Source organism: Zonotrichia albicollis, chromosome 2, assembly GCF_047830755.1.
Source record: "Zonotrichia albicollis isolate bZonAlb1 chromosome 2, bZonAlb1.hap1, whole genome shotgun sequence".
Lineage (NCBI taxonomy): Eukaryota > Metazoa > Chordata > Aves > Passeriformes > Passerellidae > Zonotrichia > Zonotrichia albicollis.
Genome location: NC_133820.1, coordinates 87112655 through 87129796, shown reverse-complemented (window position 1 = coordinate 87129796; position 17142 = coordinate 87112655). Strand labels below are relative to the sequence as shown.

Below are 17142 nucleotides of genomic sequence, written 5' to 3'. Positions count from 1 at the left end.
TTCATTTGGAGAGTGACTGCTTCCATAAGCATGCAGAGACAGGACAAAGGGAACTGGTTTTAAACTGAAAGACTTTAGAATAGATATTAGGTAGAATAGCTATTAGGTAGATACTAGAATAGATATTAGGTAGAAATTCTTTACTGTGAGAGGGATTGAGGCACTGAAACAGGCTGCCCAGAAACTTGTGGGTGCTTCATCCCTGAAAAGTTTAAGGCCAGGTAGGATGGGCTCCAGCAACCTAGTGTAGTGGAAAGTGTCCTTGGCCTCAGCAGGGGACATGGAGATAAATTATCTTTAAGATCCAAATCAAACCATTCTATGATTCCAGGACTCTATGATTTGGACAACTTCTGAAGGAAAACACGGAAGAAGAGATGGAGGTAATGGGCTTTTTTAATTGCATAAAGAATGAGTTTGTCTAGAGTTATTTGCCACTTTCTAGAGAAAATATATAGACCTTGCTTTAATTACTTTTGTGAGGCTTTCAGCTAACTTAGTCTTATTTTACGTTTTCTGGGACATATTTGATTTTTCCATCCTCCATTTTCTTTTTTAATTTCATTTTTCTTTAGCAAGGTACAAGCATATGCATTGTCTCCATGGAAACTAAATCTTAGGATTGCCATCAGTACTGTCTTTTTTGGCTACTTGGTTACCCAAACACTGGGGCTGTGTGGGGTCAAACAGTCCCTATGCAAACAAGTTCATTTACAAAGGAAAAAATAAATCTCTTTCAGGCTGCACTTGGTCCACCATTTTTCTTCTCTAGCTTTCTCTGTCTTGCAGTCTTGTTGAGTCTTGTGGGTTTTTTTCTTCTTTTCTTCTGTCCTTTTTTTTTTTTCTTGTGCCCTGCAAATAAATGCTCAAAGACAATTTCCTCCCCTAAGTGCCTGCCTATGTGTTTATTCTGGGAAGTGATACCAACCTGGGGTTGAGGGCAAGGCTTCCATTGTTTCAGTTAACTAGTTCTATAGAAGGTTTTACAGCTTCTATCAAATCAGGAAATAATTATTATCAAATAGTCTATGAAATCAGAAAAAAATATGGGCCAGATTCAGTGACACTGAATCTGGCCCATAATATTTTCACTAGTCATGCAATCATACTGATTTCTAAGCCAGTTTGCATGATGACATTGCAAATGTTAAACAAAGTAAGTTTTCTTTTATCTGCCAAGAAATTAATATCTTTCTCCTGACACATCTACTACAAGAAAAGCTCCTGAGTTTATGCCAGAGTAATAAAATCTTCAGTGAATGGAAACTTAAAAATAATCCTATTCTAGTAGAGCTAAACAACTTTCTTTGCAGTAATGTACTTAAAATATCAGACAAGAAAAATGTGAGAAGTCTCTACAGCTTTTCTCTAGACACAGCTAGATGATCACTCTGACAGATTCCATTCTTTTGGTGCTTGGTTTTCTGTTACTGAAGTTTGTAATATCTTATTAAAATTCTCTTAGAGTGTAGAGATGTTTCAAGGAGCTTATTTCTTTCCACTAATATCTAGCTTCCTGATTATCAGTTCATTTATGCTTTCCAAGGAATCATTTATTTTTTTGAGACAGTGTAATTTTTGTGCAAGCCTGACCGTTATCTCATTTGCTTGCAAAGTGACAATTAATTCCTGATATATAGCCTCTAGTGTACAGCCCGTGTCAGCTGCACTATGAAATACTCACTCACTCATCTTGAAATCTGTAGGAAAACATACCAAAACTTGCATAAGGTTCAGGGGGGGATTGTTTGGTTTAGGTTTTTTCCTATAGAAATGAAATTAATGTTGACACATGTACACATATTATCTGCTCCAAGGCCGCTTTTATTAATTGGATTTAAAACTATACTACTCTGCATTGGATCCTCTAGTTATTTAATTTTCTTTTGAAATTTTCCAAAAGACTGACATTTTAGACATAAAGTCCCTCTGTGCACTTCCTTTAGATGCTTGCTATAAAAAACTAGCTAGTGTCTAGTGAGAACATGTATTGAAGTCACAAAATTACTTTCAAGTAAAAAATTAGACTGAGAATCTTTAAAAATGTGTAGGAAACTTTCTCCAACCACTTAATCACTGATTAACCAAACTATTTGGAATGGACATTTCCATGAGAGGTTAACAAGGCTCTTGACTTGACATGTGTGAAAACCTTGTTCAGAGAAATCTGGGATCTAAGAGAAAGTCAGCTAACACATTAGATGTCTTTAAATGGATGGTCTGACTGATAAACTTTTATGGACTGAAGTGATGTGAAGGGTAAAAAATAATTTTTAACTGAGGAATGATATTGAGGCAGCAGATGGAGAGAGCTTGAAGAAACTGTAGCATAGTATGTAGGGTAAAAATATGTGAAGAGAAGTGGAACACAGGTTTCAATTAAATTTACACATTTGGATCTCTGGGGATAGTCCAGATTTGAAAAGACAAAGGAAAGGACATAACAGCATTCTGCAAGCTGGAACAGAACTTTCCAATCCTCATACCTGCCTTAGCTTTTCTTCTAATGTTTACACAAGATTTAATTTATTTTGCCTCTTTAAGTTAGAGCAAAGCACCCGGCTAAGTATATATAGTCTTTAAAATATTTTTTCATTAAGGTAAATAAAGTCTTCATAGCACTAGTATAAGGGGTTCCATTCCATTCCTGCTGAAGTAGCAGTAAATTTCAAAGTGTTTTTAATTAATGCTGTCTACATTAATGAATGTTTAACCAATGTAATATATCTATCCCCTTATCTGCAATAATGAACTCCAGCAGCAAAAAGACAAGAAAGAAAAACTATACAGTGTTAAAAGATAAGACAAAAATAACCCCAGAGCTAACATATATTATTTATCAGTCACAGGCTGCAATCTAAAGCTTAGATGAAGAAAAAGAAAATTTTGATTTGGTATTTCTGAGCTTAGCAGGGTTACCACAACACCCTCACTAGATTACAACTGCAAATATTTACTTGATTCTTTGTCCAATATTTTTTCTTTAAATCTCCTAACTATCTCCATTTTCTACAAAGTTACACTCTCATGGAAAGTACTTGGAACTATACTTGAAGTTTACAAATCTAAAAATGTCAGAACATGAAAATACCCAGGTTTATCAAACATTTGGCAGAGCAAGTTTATCTATAAGATCTATGAGGCAAGTGCATGAGGACATTGTATGAGGACAATCTTCAAAAAGGGCAAGAAGGGCCTGGTAACTATGTGCCAGTCAGCCTCATCTCTATCTACATGGATAAAGGAGGAACAGGAAGAGTCAGCATGCATTCACTACAGATAAATCGTGCTTGACCAACTTAATTGTCTTCTAGGATGATAAAACTATCTGGATGGATGTGGAAAGAGTAGTGAGTATTGTCTATCTTGACTTTAGCAAGGTTTTCAACACTTTCTCTCACAATATCCTCACTGATGAACTGAGGAAGTGTGGACAGAATGGGAAGTAGACAATGAGGTGGAGTGAGGTGGACTGGCTGAATGGCAGACCACCCTGAATGGCAGACCACCCTCCCACCAGAGGGTCATAATCAGTGGCACAGGATCTAGTTGGAGGCCAGTCAAAAATGGCGTCCCTCAAGGGTCCAGTATTGCTTAACTTATCAATCAATCACTTGGAGGGACAGAGGCCTCTTCAGCAAGTTCACTGAGGACACAAACCTGTGAGGAGTAGCTGATACCCCAGAGGGCTGTGCAGCCCTTCAGAAGGACCCAACAGTCAGCAGAGATGGGCAGAGGAGAACCATCTGAAATTCAACAAAGACTACAAATGTAGAGTCCTACACCTGGGAAAGAATAACCCCATGCACCACCACAGGCTGGGGGCTGACCTGCTGGACAGCAGTTCTGCAGAGAAGGACCTGGACGTCCTGGTGAACAACAAGCTGTCCACGAGCCAGCAGTGTGACTTTGTGGCCAAGAAGGACAACGATGTCCTGGGGTCCATTAGGAAAAGCTTTGCCACTAGATCAAGGGACTACTAAACCCTAGTGAGGCCACATATGAAGTACCATGTCCAGTTCTGGTTTCCTTGGTAGAAAAGAAACCTGGAGATCCTGGAAGAGGTCCAATGGATGTCAATGGAGACGGTTGCAATGGGCAATGGACTGGAGCATCTCTTTTACAAGAAAGAGCTGAGGGAGTTGGGCCTGTTTAGCCTCGAGAAGAGAAGTCTGAGAGGAACCTCATCAATATCTATAAGTATCTGAAGGGAGGGTGTCAGGATGGTATTTCCAGGCTCTGCTTGGTGGTGCTGAGCAATATGACAAGAGGCAATGGGTGGAAACTGATGCACAGGAAGTTCCACCTGAATATGAAGAAAAACTTCTTTACTGTGTGGGTGACCATACATTGGAACAGACTGACCAGAGAGATTGCGTCCAGACTGTTCTTGAATGTCTTCAGTGGGGGAGACTCCAAAATCCTGTGACATGTGCTCTAGGATGACGCTGCTTGAGCAGTGAGGTTGGACCAGATGACCCACTGTGGTGCCTTCCAACCTTACCCATTCTGTGATTCTGTGCCATAAAAAAATTTAAATATATACAGACATAGTTGCTATCATGAAATGACATATATATGTATATGTATATATGAATAATCTGCATGTAAGTAGGAAATTTCTTATTCTCTAGATACATGCACACAGAGTAACGCTATTCCTTTCTTGCTTTTCTTGCCTCTCTTTTCAGCCCTCCTTTGTTTGTTTCTTTTCTTTCTTTTTTTATTTCTGGGGCATGTATTGTCTTCCCTTTTTTCCAATGTTTTATCTTCTTGCTTGTCTTCTCCATTAAATTTTTACTAGTATATATCTCATATTTCAGTTTTTTCCGCCTAGAGCAGTGTTGCATTTTGCCACAATTTTCATCTGCCTTTCAGTGAATATTTTCTGCTTCTACTCATCTTTACTCTTTTCCAGAAACTTTGCTTTTTTTTTTTTTTTTCCTCCTCCATTCAGCTATTTAGTTATTACTATTCAGATATCCATTTGTAATCTTTATCTTTAGGTCACACTCTAACTGTGTAGCTGTAAACTGCATGCAGCACACACACATAAGTATCATATTATAGTTTTAGGATGCGTTTCTATGCAAAGCTTAAGTTATATTTTAATTCATTTAAATATGACAGCAATAGATGTGAATAGGCAGAAAAAAAGGTCTTCTTCAGCATATTTGGGAGATGTAGTGAGTGGGATCTATTACTTTAATAAATGATGTATTTCATTCAGTTTTCAGCTTGTTTTGAAAAGCCCCATTGCCATTCTGTTCATACTCTGCCCAATGTAGCACTTCCTGTTGATCTTAAAGACAGTCAATAAGAGCTACTGCAGGATTACACAGACCTTCTCTGTCTTTTGTTTTCTGCATAGATATCAATTTGTTAAATAATCTGAATCTTTGATGACTTACAAAACAGTTCAGCTAATGGTCCATGCTTTAATGCATCTTATCAGCAGCAAACATCTGCCTAAAACTGGCTGTGCTTTCATGACTGTCAGGCTCTAGGGGAAATGTGAAGATAGATGTCATTTTGCTGATCAGGTTTAAAACAAGGACTGAAAGATAAAAGATTCCTGGTTCTAAGCAGCAACTCCATGTAAATAATTTATAGTCCAAAAATAATATGCTATTCAACACTTAGAGGAAGGAATCTTCTTCTGTGTCTCTGTTATAATAATTCCTTTAGAATTCTTCCAATTAATATTCAAAGATTACCAACTTCCTATCTATAAATGAGTTGCTTATTAATAATACATAAGCTGTTCTCCTTTCTTTTGATGAGGCAGAGCACAACATGCTGCAAAGGGTATTGACAGGAAAATACATGCTTTGGAACTGTTGTGAAGCTATTTACCATTCATGAAGTAACTTACTAATAATAGTTGCCTGCTTATGAAAACTCAAATGTCAAGATTTTAACAGGGCACTGAGATCAAAAAGGATTAGTAATGAATGACCTAGAACTGAATTCTTTCTTATAAAACCGCATAGAGCAAAGTGTTCAATTTGATTTGCACATACATGTGCAACACATGCAACAATTTTTGTTTGCTGGAAAAATCAGCGGAGAAATATGACAAGCAAAAAAACTGTTTGTAAATACCTTATTTACTGGCTATAGATATCAATAAATGACAACATAAATAAAGGGATCTTTACATCAGTGTGCCTTTGAGGAAACAGAGAAACTATTCATAAAATCAAAGAATCAAATATGCAGAGTTGGAAGGGACCCATCAGGATTGTTGAGTCCAACTCCTGGCACTGCACAGGACACCCCAAGAGTCACACCATGTGCCTGAAAATGTTGTCCAAGCAATGCCTTAACTCACTGGACAAAAGCTAAGTAAAGGTTGCCTTCCACACCCAACATCAATTTATCTAAAGCATGTACAAATCAAACACAATAACTGTAGAGCAGTGATGTACTGAATGAAACTTCATAACTACATGCCGATCATTTTGACATGTTCAGCTGTTTAATATCATGCCTGACTGCTCCTTTATGGCTTATGATTTTCTTTTGTTAAATATGACAAGTCTAAATAAATTTGAACCCAAGTGAATTAAAACACTGATTTATTTACTTTGGCTAAAATCCCATATGAACAAACTGAATTCATGGTTTTGCTATTGCTAATTCAATGATAGAAATTTACAGCCATCTAAGAATTCATCTAATTGCTGCATATTCTGTAATTCCACTGCAGAAGCATGTGTATAGATCCTTTAAGACAAAAGACCGTCAGACACTATTCCTCACAGGAGGGACCAACGCCATTATCCAAGACAAATTTTTTCTTTTTTTTTTTCTTTTTTTTTTTTTTAATAAGTAGAGAAGGCAAGACTTTGCTGGCTCTTAAAATAAATTTGAAACTGGTATATATATGGTAAATGTGGCATTGTATTGATCAAATAAACTAGTATGTTATAAACACTAGAATAATGTTTCCTAAAGGACAAAAATGGATTGCACACAAATGAGCAGTCTGCTCAGGCAGCATCACTAAGCCATACCAAGATCTAGTTAGTATTGTAAAAACTAAAGTTAATCAGCACAGCATTGGGATGGGAAGGAAAATATACGTGACAGCATTTTGTCTACTTTATAAAATAAATCTCAGTGATTAGTTTATTTTTCTTAGGAGATAACTGGTTTATTTTTCTTAGGACAATCTCTTCTATGGTCCTGCCTTTAAAAAGAACTAGAGTTGAAACAAATTTAATACAGTACATCTCTATTTTTCCTTAGATTAAAAGTTTTCCAGAGCAATAGGCTGGCACACAAATAGGAAAGAAACACTGTTCTCAAACGCGGTCCTGATTTTGCACAATTTTTCTTACATCTGTGACATACATGCTTATCTCTTTATGATTTCATCATATCACTTTCTATATTTCCTCGACGTGTTGGAAAATGCTGACTGAAAAAATGTAGCTGTCAAAATAAACAAGCAACTGTGAAAGACAAAAGAACTAGAGGTACAAGAAAATTAGGAGGTAGAATTTGTGTGAAAAAAATGAGAAAGCCTTCTTTCTTGAGAGGCAATTACTATTAAGTTTTCAAAGCTACATCAATTATTGTGCTAAGACAGTACACAAAAAAAGCAAAAAAACCCCACCAAACCACTGCCCCATCTCCAAAATAGATGCAAAAAGGAAAAAAAAAATTATAAATAATTCATGTTTCAATTTACCAAAAAAGAACTAAGTTGCAATTTATATGGAAAATCAGTTTCTTGTTTTTCTTCTAAGAATTTGTCATGGCAAAGAAAAGGATAGCAATAATGTCACTGAAGTCTCTATTTCCTGTTAATTTGTGCCTCTTAGAAACCAAAAGGCCAATTGGAATCTGATAAGAGCAAATTGCAATGAAATTGATAGGAAGTCTTCTAGGAAGGTCGGAAGGATCTTATTGTTTGAATATGAAAGATAGTTTTCCAAAATAAGCATGACTAACTGCACTAAATTCTATGCTTTCTATTTAAAAACACAACTTAAAAGATCTTAAAAATGTGAGTCAAGTATTGCCTGAGTTTCTGCTGCCTTGAATATGAATGTGAGTGTGAACATAGAAACATACAGTTTCCATTCAGTGGAATAAATTTCACTGAAATACCTTCTTGATAGGGAAGAGAAGCTGCCATCCTCACTGGAGTAATACCAGTAGGGACATACAGTTGCAAATCTAGAAGCTTAATTTCTGAACACCTGTAGCAGAAGCAGCAGCCATGACCAAATTCTGTATAGCAGAAGAACCATGTTGATGCATGCTAAGGAGGAAGCAGAGGATGACAGGACTAATAAATCCATTCCTGAAGAGCTTAAATTCAGTTTCTGCAAGAGTCTTCTCCTTTGGTCACAAGAATTTACCTCTCTTGCCCTGCAAGCAAATCTATCAGAATAAGACTGCTTACTCATAGTTGCCCTTCCCCACCCTCTTGCAATAAAAGAAGATAGTAGGGGTTTTTTTTAACTCAATATAATCCTATGATATTGATATTTTAATGGATAATATAATATTTCTGAATATAATATTTCTGAATATAATATAATATAATATTTCTGAATATAATATAATATTTCCAAATAGAATATAATATAATATTTCTGAATATAATATAAGCAAGGATGTTGGATATATTTATTTGAAAACAAAAAACGTGGGTTTAGCATGCTGGAAGGAACTTCACTGTCAAAGATCTCAGCTTGTTTGAAAGGTGTTATCTGATTCATAAGATGGTTCAGATACACATAAAGCTCTGCATATAAAAACAAGAAGCCTCTAAGTCTGTACAACTGCACAAAATGATTTCTGAAGTTTTGGCCAGGTTATTTTATCACAGTAGGGTGGTCAGACATAATTAACCTCCGGTAAGAGAATTGCAAGATTTTCCCAGGGAATGAGGCAAAGATGAGCCTGTAGTTCCTTGGGCTGACTTTCAGGCTTCTCTTTCTTTCCAGTCACCATGTACTTTCCCAGATTTCCATGATGTTCCAAAGATGACAGAGAGCAGCCTTGCAAGGACATCAGCCAACTTTCTCAATTCTCTTGTTGCTGTCCCGAAGTCTGTACACTGCTTCTGTCCTTCCTTACTTCATTCAGGGTACTGAACTCCCTGATTTTATAGTGATTGCAGCCAAAGCTACTGCCAACTGACATATCCCTAGGAAGTTCCTGTTCCTGAATATCTGTTCTGTCTGAGAGCCTTCATGTACAGAAGCAATGAAAACACTTTAACAAAATTAAGAGCAATTCAGCTGTTGAAGTCAATGAAATTGGAAAATGCGGACAGAGCTGAAAATTAAAAAAAAAAGCACAAAAAATATACAGGGTAAAACCCTAAGATTTTACCAACTGTAGCAGTTTTTGATAAATCTCTAGGTTAAGTAAATGGGAACTCTTATTTTGGTAATATATTGCGTCTTAAAAATAAATTCAGTTTTCATTGATTTTGAAAGTAACACTTGCAAGTATGAAGGTAATAGCTTTTTGATTGATTCAGTCAGAATGATTTAGGCTTTGTGAATAAAGGGGAAATTAATCAGTAAGGGTTGATTTAGGGCCTCTTTCATAATATGGATTTCCATTTTTGTGTGTCATTGTTCTGTTGTTAAAAACCTGATGGACTGTTTGCACCGTGGTGAATGATTAAATGTCTGTAACTAGGAGTGACTGAGAAGTGAGGCTATCTTTAAAGAATTAAAGCCTTCCTGAAATTAAATTCAACAATCAAATCTAATGTAAGAAAGTCTGCAGGAACCTATAAAGTAAACAAGCAGAAATGAAAACATTTTCCATTTCAGACAGAGCAGCTCAGAAAGGAGAACTATTGCAGAAATTAACTTTCAGCAAGTGAAAAAATTGGTTAGGAGGCAATTAAGAAATTAATTGAGGCATTTGTGACAGGCACTCAGCATGTTAAACACTTCCACTGTACACAGAACTAGTTTGACAAGAATCACCACATAAAGTTGTTCCCTACTGGACTTTGAGTTTCCTTTTTTTTTCCCATGTAGATAAATGCTACCTCAGCAAGGGCCAAAACAATATTAGACTTGCTAAGGAAAGCTGTGATTGAAATGGATGTTACTAGATAGTGAGCTGAACAAGTAGTTTTTTGGCCTTTTCTCTATTAAAAATAATTATTCAGGAAATGTTGGATTACAGGAGTAGATACCAGTTTTGTGCCAAAATTTCTGTAAACTAATCTACTTTCATGCCATTGGACTAGAACTATTACAAGACAGAACCACAAATAAAATTCCAAACAATGCTTGTTTCTTTTCCCTCATAGACAAGACTAAAGAGGTCCCTGTTATCTGCTACCTTCAAGCAGAGGACATTCCCACCATAGTTATTTTTCTCTAGCCACAAAACCAGACAAGGTTATAGGATATTTCAGTGATTATGCATAAAGATGCTTTCTGTATGTGCATGTGTAAGTGTATATACTTATATAACTTGCTAAAAGGAAGAAAGAAATTTATAAAACCTATGTAGAAACAGACATTAAGTAGATTATTTTTAATGCTTGCATATATCATCATGTATTTCTCCTCATTATTATCTATAACTCAACTAGTTTAAATAAAAAACAAAGTAGCAATCATGGAATAGGTTTGTATCATAAGACCTTGTTAATAATAGCATGTGTAATGACTCATGAGCTTACAGCTTACAAACTGATATTTCATCTGTTTCCTCAAACTGACTTAACTGATTATGATCAGTTAGTCCCTTTTAGAAATTATTCTTTTTAAAGACAACATAGTTTAAAAAAACCTAGTAAAATATTACTCCAAAAGCTTGAGTAGTGATACTATGCCATCAGAGCATTTGAACAGAAAACTGATCCTGGCAAACAACCGACATATACTCAGAAAACATGTACATGCATACTTTCATAAGTCCAGAAACAGCATTAAGTTAGATGCATGAATATAATTATTCAGTTGTTTGAGATGAGTGCAACAAGTGTATTCTTTCCTTTTCCAGATTGCTGTATGGTTACTACCAGTTTTCTCTACTATATTCTGTTAATAAGGCCATGATTAGGCATGGGAGGAAGCCAGCTGTTTATGTTGATTGCTGTGCTCCACGTAGATATATAGATAATGGTACAGTCTAGTGAAACAAAATCAATATGCAGTCAGATTCATAAGCAAGCACAAACAATGGCATGAGACTTTTCTAGACAACTCTTCCCTGCTTCCAGGGTTTCAAAGAGGAAAAAGTCATAAATACCAAGCACCTCACTGTATTACCATAAGAAGACTACAGAATAAAGCAAAGAGAACCCTGTGCAGTTCTTCACATCCTGGAAGTACATGTTCCTGCAGACAATCACACATGCAAAAATGAAAATTGTTCTGTTTTCCCTTGAACATGGCAGATAAATGCCAAATTTACCATCATTTCTATCTGGCACCATGGGTGGCCTGTTTAGAGCAGTTTTGATTTAAAACAACAGAATCATTTCCAGATGCTTATAAAAGAAGAGATATAAGAGTAAAGAGTTTACTTTTTAAAAGCTTCATTATATCTGAGTTTTACAAGGCAGCACTAAAGACACTACTGTTACAAAACAGTGTGACTAATGGTAGAAAATTCTTTTTTTTCTAAATGCACTGGAATACAGAGGTATCACCAACAATAAAATTATTGCAACTTCTTTCCCAAAAACCCCAAGAACTCCATGAAGATTATAGTTTGCTTTATTCTACACTGCCAGTGTATTTTATACACTGACTTTTTCCCGTCAGCTAAACTGGCTGGAAAACGTGTAGGCCGCATTACAGATGGAAATACAAAAGTTATAGCGTGCAGGTGGGTAAGTCAGAGGAATCAATTAAGGGTCCAACAAAGCTCTTGCAGGGAGCAGATCTCTACTATTTTGGCAAACTATTAGGAGGCATCAGCTGAGGAAACAGTCTTTGAAAGTCTAAGTGATCTTCCAAACTTTAAATTGAAGTGTATGGCAGGCAGGCTGGCAAATACTGTTTAGACAGGCATTCCTTTTCTCACCTCTCAATATTCTTCTCTCACTTCTGTTTCCCATGACTTTCTGCTGTGCAGTACTCCAAAGGAAGTAGGCTTATTGGGAACATCATGGCCTTATCCTTGCGGACTACTCTGCAAGCTGCTAATGATGCTGATATCTTGGCTAGTTTGGATACCTCCTCAGTATTCACCACCACTTTGTTTCCCATTAATAACTTACATAAAATGAGACACACATTCTGAGTGCTTTCTGAAATATTATCAAAAAACAATAAAAAACAGTGCTAAAAATAATAGAAAATGGCACAACTAAAATAAATAGGAATAAAGGAATAAAATCTTTTGCTGAAATAGATGTACATTTTATGAAAATTTGGGAGCATGAAGTACTGAATGATTTTTCAGAATGAATACTTTCAAAGGTCTTTTGATAATAGCTGCACTGTCTTACTTATTTTCTACTGTTCGTTTTATTCTGCTTTTTTCTTGCTAATACAGAAACAGATTGCTTGCTGTGGTCACTGTAATAAAGGATTTTTTTAAGATGGCAATTTAATTTCATTTGGATATTTCTAGGCAAGAACTGTGCTATAAACACTTACTAATGCATTTTTTTGCTACTTCATGTCAGATAACATATTGCAGAGACAACTGTTATACTAAACACTTCTGGAGGACACTTTTCAGTATTTTCTATTACTAGTCCACTGGAAATTGGATATTTTTATTTTCTTCTACTTGGGAGAGACAGGAATGCGATGGACTGGAGAGCTGGAATTGCAATTTTTACGAGCAGTTTTGGAGTTTAAAAGTTGAAGATTGGTCTAAATATCTTTCTCTTTGAAGGCACAGTATCTACATTCACTATTCCCCAAGTAATTTTACATACATTTTGAATGAGTTACATTTTGTGTTCAAGTATGCGTTATTTATTGTTATTTATCTATCCAAGTGCACAGATTCATTTCCAATAATACAGTGCAATTAAACATGTTGCCAAGACAGGCCTGCATGAAATCCATTAATTCACAGCAAAACACTGCTTCAAAGAGTCATGAAAAAAAAAAAAACCCACAAAAAAAAACAACAAAAAAAAAACCAAAAAAAACCACTCACACAAAAAAATTCTGCACTTGGGGAGGAATAACTCCAGGCACAAGCACAGGCTGGGGACCACACAATTGGGAAGCAGGTTGGCAGAAAAGGACCTGAGGGTACTGGTGGACACCAAGCTGAGCATGAGCCAGTGATGTGCCTCTGTGGCAAAGACCACCAGTAGTCTTCCTCACTTTACAAGTGTTGCTCGCAGGTCAGGGCAGTTGATCCTGGAGAGAATCCAGGGAAGGGTCACAAAGATAATTAAGTGACTGGACTATATTTTGTGTAAGAAGACACCATGAGAGCTGAGACCATTCAGCCTAAAGAAGGTTCAGGGAATCTCATGAATGTGCATGAATACCTGAAGGATATAAAGAAGAGGAGCAAGGCTCTTTTGGACGGTGCCCAGTGGCAGCCCATGGGCACCCACTGAAACACATGAGGTTCCCTCTCAACATCAGGAAGCACTTTGTCCCTGTAAGGGTGACCATACCAGCATGAGCTGCCTGAAGTGGTTTTGGAGTCTCCATCTCAGAGGTATTCCAGAACTGTTTTGACATGGTCCTTGGCAGTTCACTCTGGATGACCCTGCTGGAGCAGAGGGGTTGGGCTGTATGATCACCAGAGGTCCCGTCCATCCTCAGCACGTCCATGAATCTGTGATAATTTGTCTTCAGGCTCCAATGCTCTCAGCCAGAGCTGTTCTTGGATTGTGTGTATTGCTGTGCAGCTGCAACACTGCTTGCAGGATGGCTGTGGTATGTGGGAGCCCATTTTTAGCTGTTGGTTTGTAGTCTTCATTTCTCATGACTCTTCTGGAGTCTGATCAAATACTGTCTCACTAGCACCTATATGCCCACCTTAAACATATGATGGAAGAGAAAAATAAAGGCTTCTCTTTTTTCTAATCAACACTGTCATCACTTCATTTACCTTATGTTAAGGGAGTAACTCTTTTCCAAATTTTAATACTATCCATATCAAAATCCCCAACAGAAATTCAAACTGCAGAAAGACAGAACTCACAACACAAGGAGATTTAATATTCTGAAGAGCACCTCAGAATAACAAACAAACCAAGGGAAGGAGAAAGGTGTGTTAGTGTAAAGCATTTTGCAGTACACACCATACACATTTAAGCTAATTTTACACCCTATACATTTCAGCTAATTTATGGCACCTAAAGAACCAAGCTTAAATTAAAATTTATGGCAAAAGAAAGCAAAACTTAACAGACAGACAAAAAAGAAAAATCACAAACAATTAGGAACACATCCCTTCCTGTCTTCCAGATCTTGTTAAGAAAATATCCCTTTATTGTTTCTTCCTAACACATACATTATGCTGTCTCACTGAATACCCTTTAAATCAAACTCCCATTAAAATTAGAAATTAAAGAGAAATGCTAAATTTTTTCTTATCAGTACAAAATTAATTGTGATAAACAGGAGGTATTGTGCCTTTTCAAAAAAAAATAGGTTCATAGTCAAATTTTTAAAGATAAAACCAATAATTAAATTAACTTTATTATCGAATAATGACATGTATTAAAATGAAATAAAAATATTATTTCTTAAGAAAAAAAATAGGATAAAGGAGGTGTGATTATATAGATGCATCTGAGTAATTCTTATTCCAACAGAGGTAACAATATGTACAAGCTAGTCAGCACTTAACAAAAAAAAAAAAAAAGTTTTAATTTCTCTTTTTTTTAAATTTTAGATTTAGACTCTTGAGAAGAGCCTGCAAAACCAGTCATTTTATGTTAACACTATGTTTTCCAAACCATTTTCTTGGTACTTTTCAGTGGTAAAGGGATTTCTGAATGAAGTTTCAGCATTTTTAAACAAAAAATTAATCAGCAGTTTGAAAAACACCATGAAAATGCAAACACTAAAAAATATTTTTGGCAAGCATTAACACTTATAATTGCAGAAAATTGTGTAAATCTATGTCTAAGGAAAAAAATGGCACTAAATCAAAACAAGGAATACTACTAAGTATTTTTTTCACTATAGTATTCATAATAATAATAGAATTAATCTAAAAGTGTAGTAACTCAATTCAAAACAAGTCTTTCAGAATTTTCATTTAAATATTTTTCTGTAAAATTAATTTCATTAGTAGCATTATACAAGCTTAAAAAAAAAAAGAAAATTAAATCCAGATTTACATTAATCATAGTACATAGAAAAATAAAACAATATCTGAATACCACATGTCATATGCCAATAATCAAAGTAGGTACTGTAGTCAACCCTTTTGATTATTACTAAACTTTCTAAAATAGGGGAGAGAAAGTCCTTTGATCAAGTCTGATATGGATGAAAAAGACACAAGTAATAAGTATTAAAAATCTTTTTCAAAGCCTGTTTCTACTTTTTTTTAATCTCAAAACTGCTTAAAAACAATTAAGTGTTGGAAAGTATCTTAGGACCTCAAGAGTTTGTTTTTTTCTTAAGAGAGTATTTCTACAATTAAAGAAAATATATTTTTAGAAGCCTTTTAGTCTTTTTTGCCACATACAGCTAGGAAATAAAAATACTGGTTTACCTGGACATGGCATAAAAGCAAGATTATTTTTTTCATTTTGTTTTGCAAAGACTCATATCTTTTAAAGAGTTTTACAAAAAACATGGCTCAGATTTCACCACTTCTATAGTCTAAAATGTTCACGACCATCAGGGTAGCAAAAGCAAAGAAATGTTCTCGAAACACTTCCATTAAATATTTTTTGATTGCAGTTATATCGTATGGAAAGTTCAATGTATAGAGAAGATCCTTATGTTTCACTTATATCTTTTGAAATTATGTAATTGTGAAATTAGATGTAGAAATATCAATAGAGCAGAAAATGGTTAAAATGAATCTACAACTATTAAAGAGTCAGCAGATATTCAATGTTAATCAATTTTTTAATATATTTTAGTGAAGTGTGTGGAATTTGGGAATACTCTGAGCCTTTTAGTTCTACTGTGTTTACTAATAGTAGGATTATTGATCCTGTCAAGGCAATAAACTGAAATAAAATCACTTCATCAGCTGAAGCACTGATGATCAGTGCATCTCAGAAGCATTCAATAGAAGGTAGGAGATGCTACTATAGTAATTTTTAAAGTAGTGTTATTTTTTCTCTAGGTCCCAGCAGTATTCTCTTTTTTTCATTAAAAGCTCAACAAAATTACACAATCCTCATTTTCTAAAAAATACCCAACATTTTTTTACTTTGCTAATACTGACAAAGCAGGTAAGAGATTTTTAATCTCTTATTTTCTAGAATCAGGCTATCATATCCAGCTTTAGAACAGAACTGTTTAATATTTATAGATGGTTTCAAAATATTTAGGTATTTAAGTGAAGCAGAAAGAACTGAAAATACAAATTCTCACTACCATCTTTTCTTGTGACAATACGAAACACTAAAATTAAATAGAGAGCCTGAAAATAAATTAGAAAATGTTGAATATAATACCATAGTGCAACTGGATTAATGAAATGAACAGTTCATATATTTATCCAAAGGTTCATCAGTCACACTGAAATATACTACTATATTAAAACCATTATTCAAGCTTTTATAGAATAAGGCTTAAAAATAAAAATCTACAGAACTAGCATATAGAATTTGTAGAAAAAAAATCAAATTTCATTTTTATTTAGTTTGTTATTCAAGAAGAAGATATAAACTTGAAATAGCTTTTTAAAAACAAAAACTATAAAACCCAGGTACATTCTACCCTTCCCTGAGTGCATGTGTCACCATATTTAAATACTTTATAGAAAATAATTGGGAAGAAGATGAATATGTGAGAAGAATCTACTTCTGTACCTGCAGCTGTGAAAAAATAATAAGCCTTCTCTGAATCCAAATTACTGGGAAATGGAGGTGTCTCAAATTCATCTTGTGGTCAGTTGCCAGACTTGGATGTCCTCATTTGCTTCCAGCTGATGTGATTCAGCCTCATAGAATTTCTGGATTGTAACAAGAAGCTGTCCAGCAAAAACTCTCATTTCATATTTTGGTATATAATTCTATTT

The 17142-nt window shown here is 35.2% G+C and overlaps 1 protein-coding gene across 26 annotated transcripts in view; it reads right to left on the bottom strand.

The window, feature by feature from the left end:
* The window catches only part of GPC5 (glypican 5), a 610346-nt gene that overhangs the window by 386318 nt on the left and 206886 nt on the right, over nt 1-17142 (bottom strand). The window contains exon 7 of one of the 26 annotated variants that reach the window (XM_014267366.3): nt 13103-13964. The exons of the other annotated variants lie outside the window; for them this stretch is intronic. Coding sequence (XP_014122841.2) covers nt 13953-13964 — 12 coding nt within the window. The 3' untranslated portion in view covers nt 13103-13952. Of the gene's footprint in view, nt 1-13102; nt 13965-17142 lie in introns of those variants that run through there. 26 annotated transcript variants of the gene reach the window in all.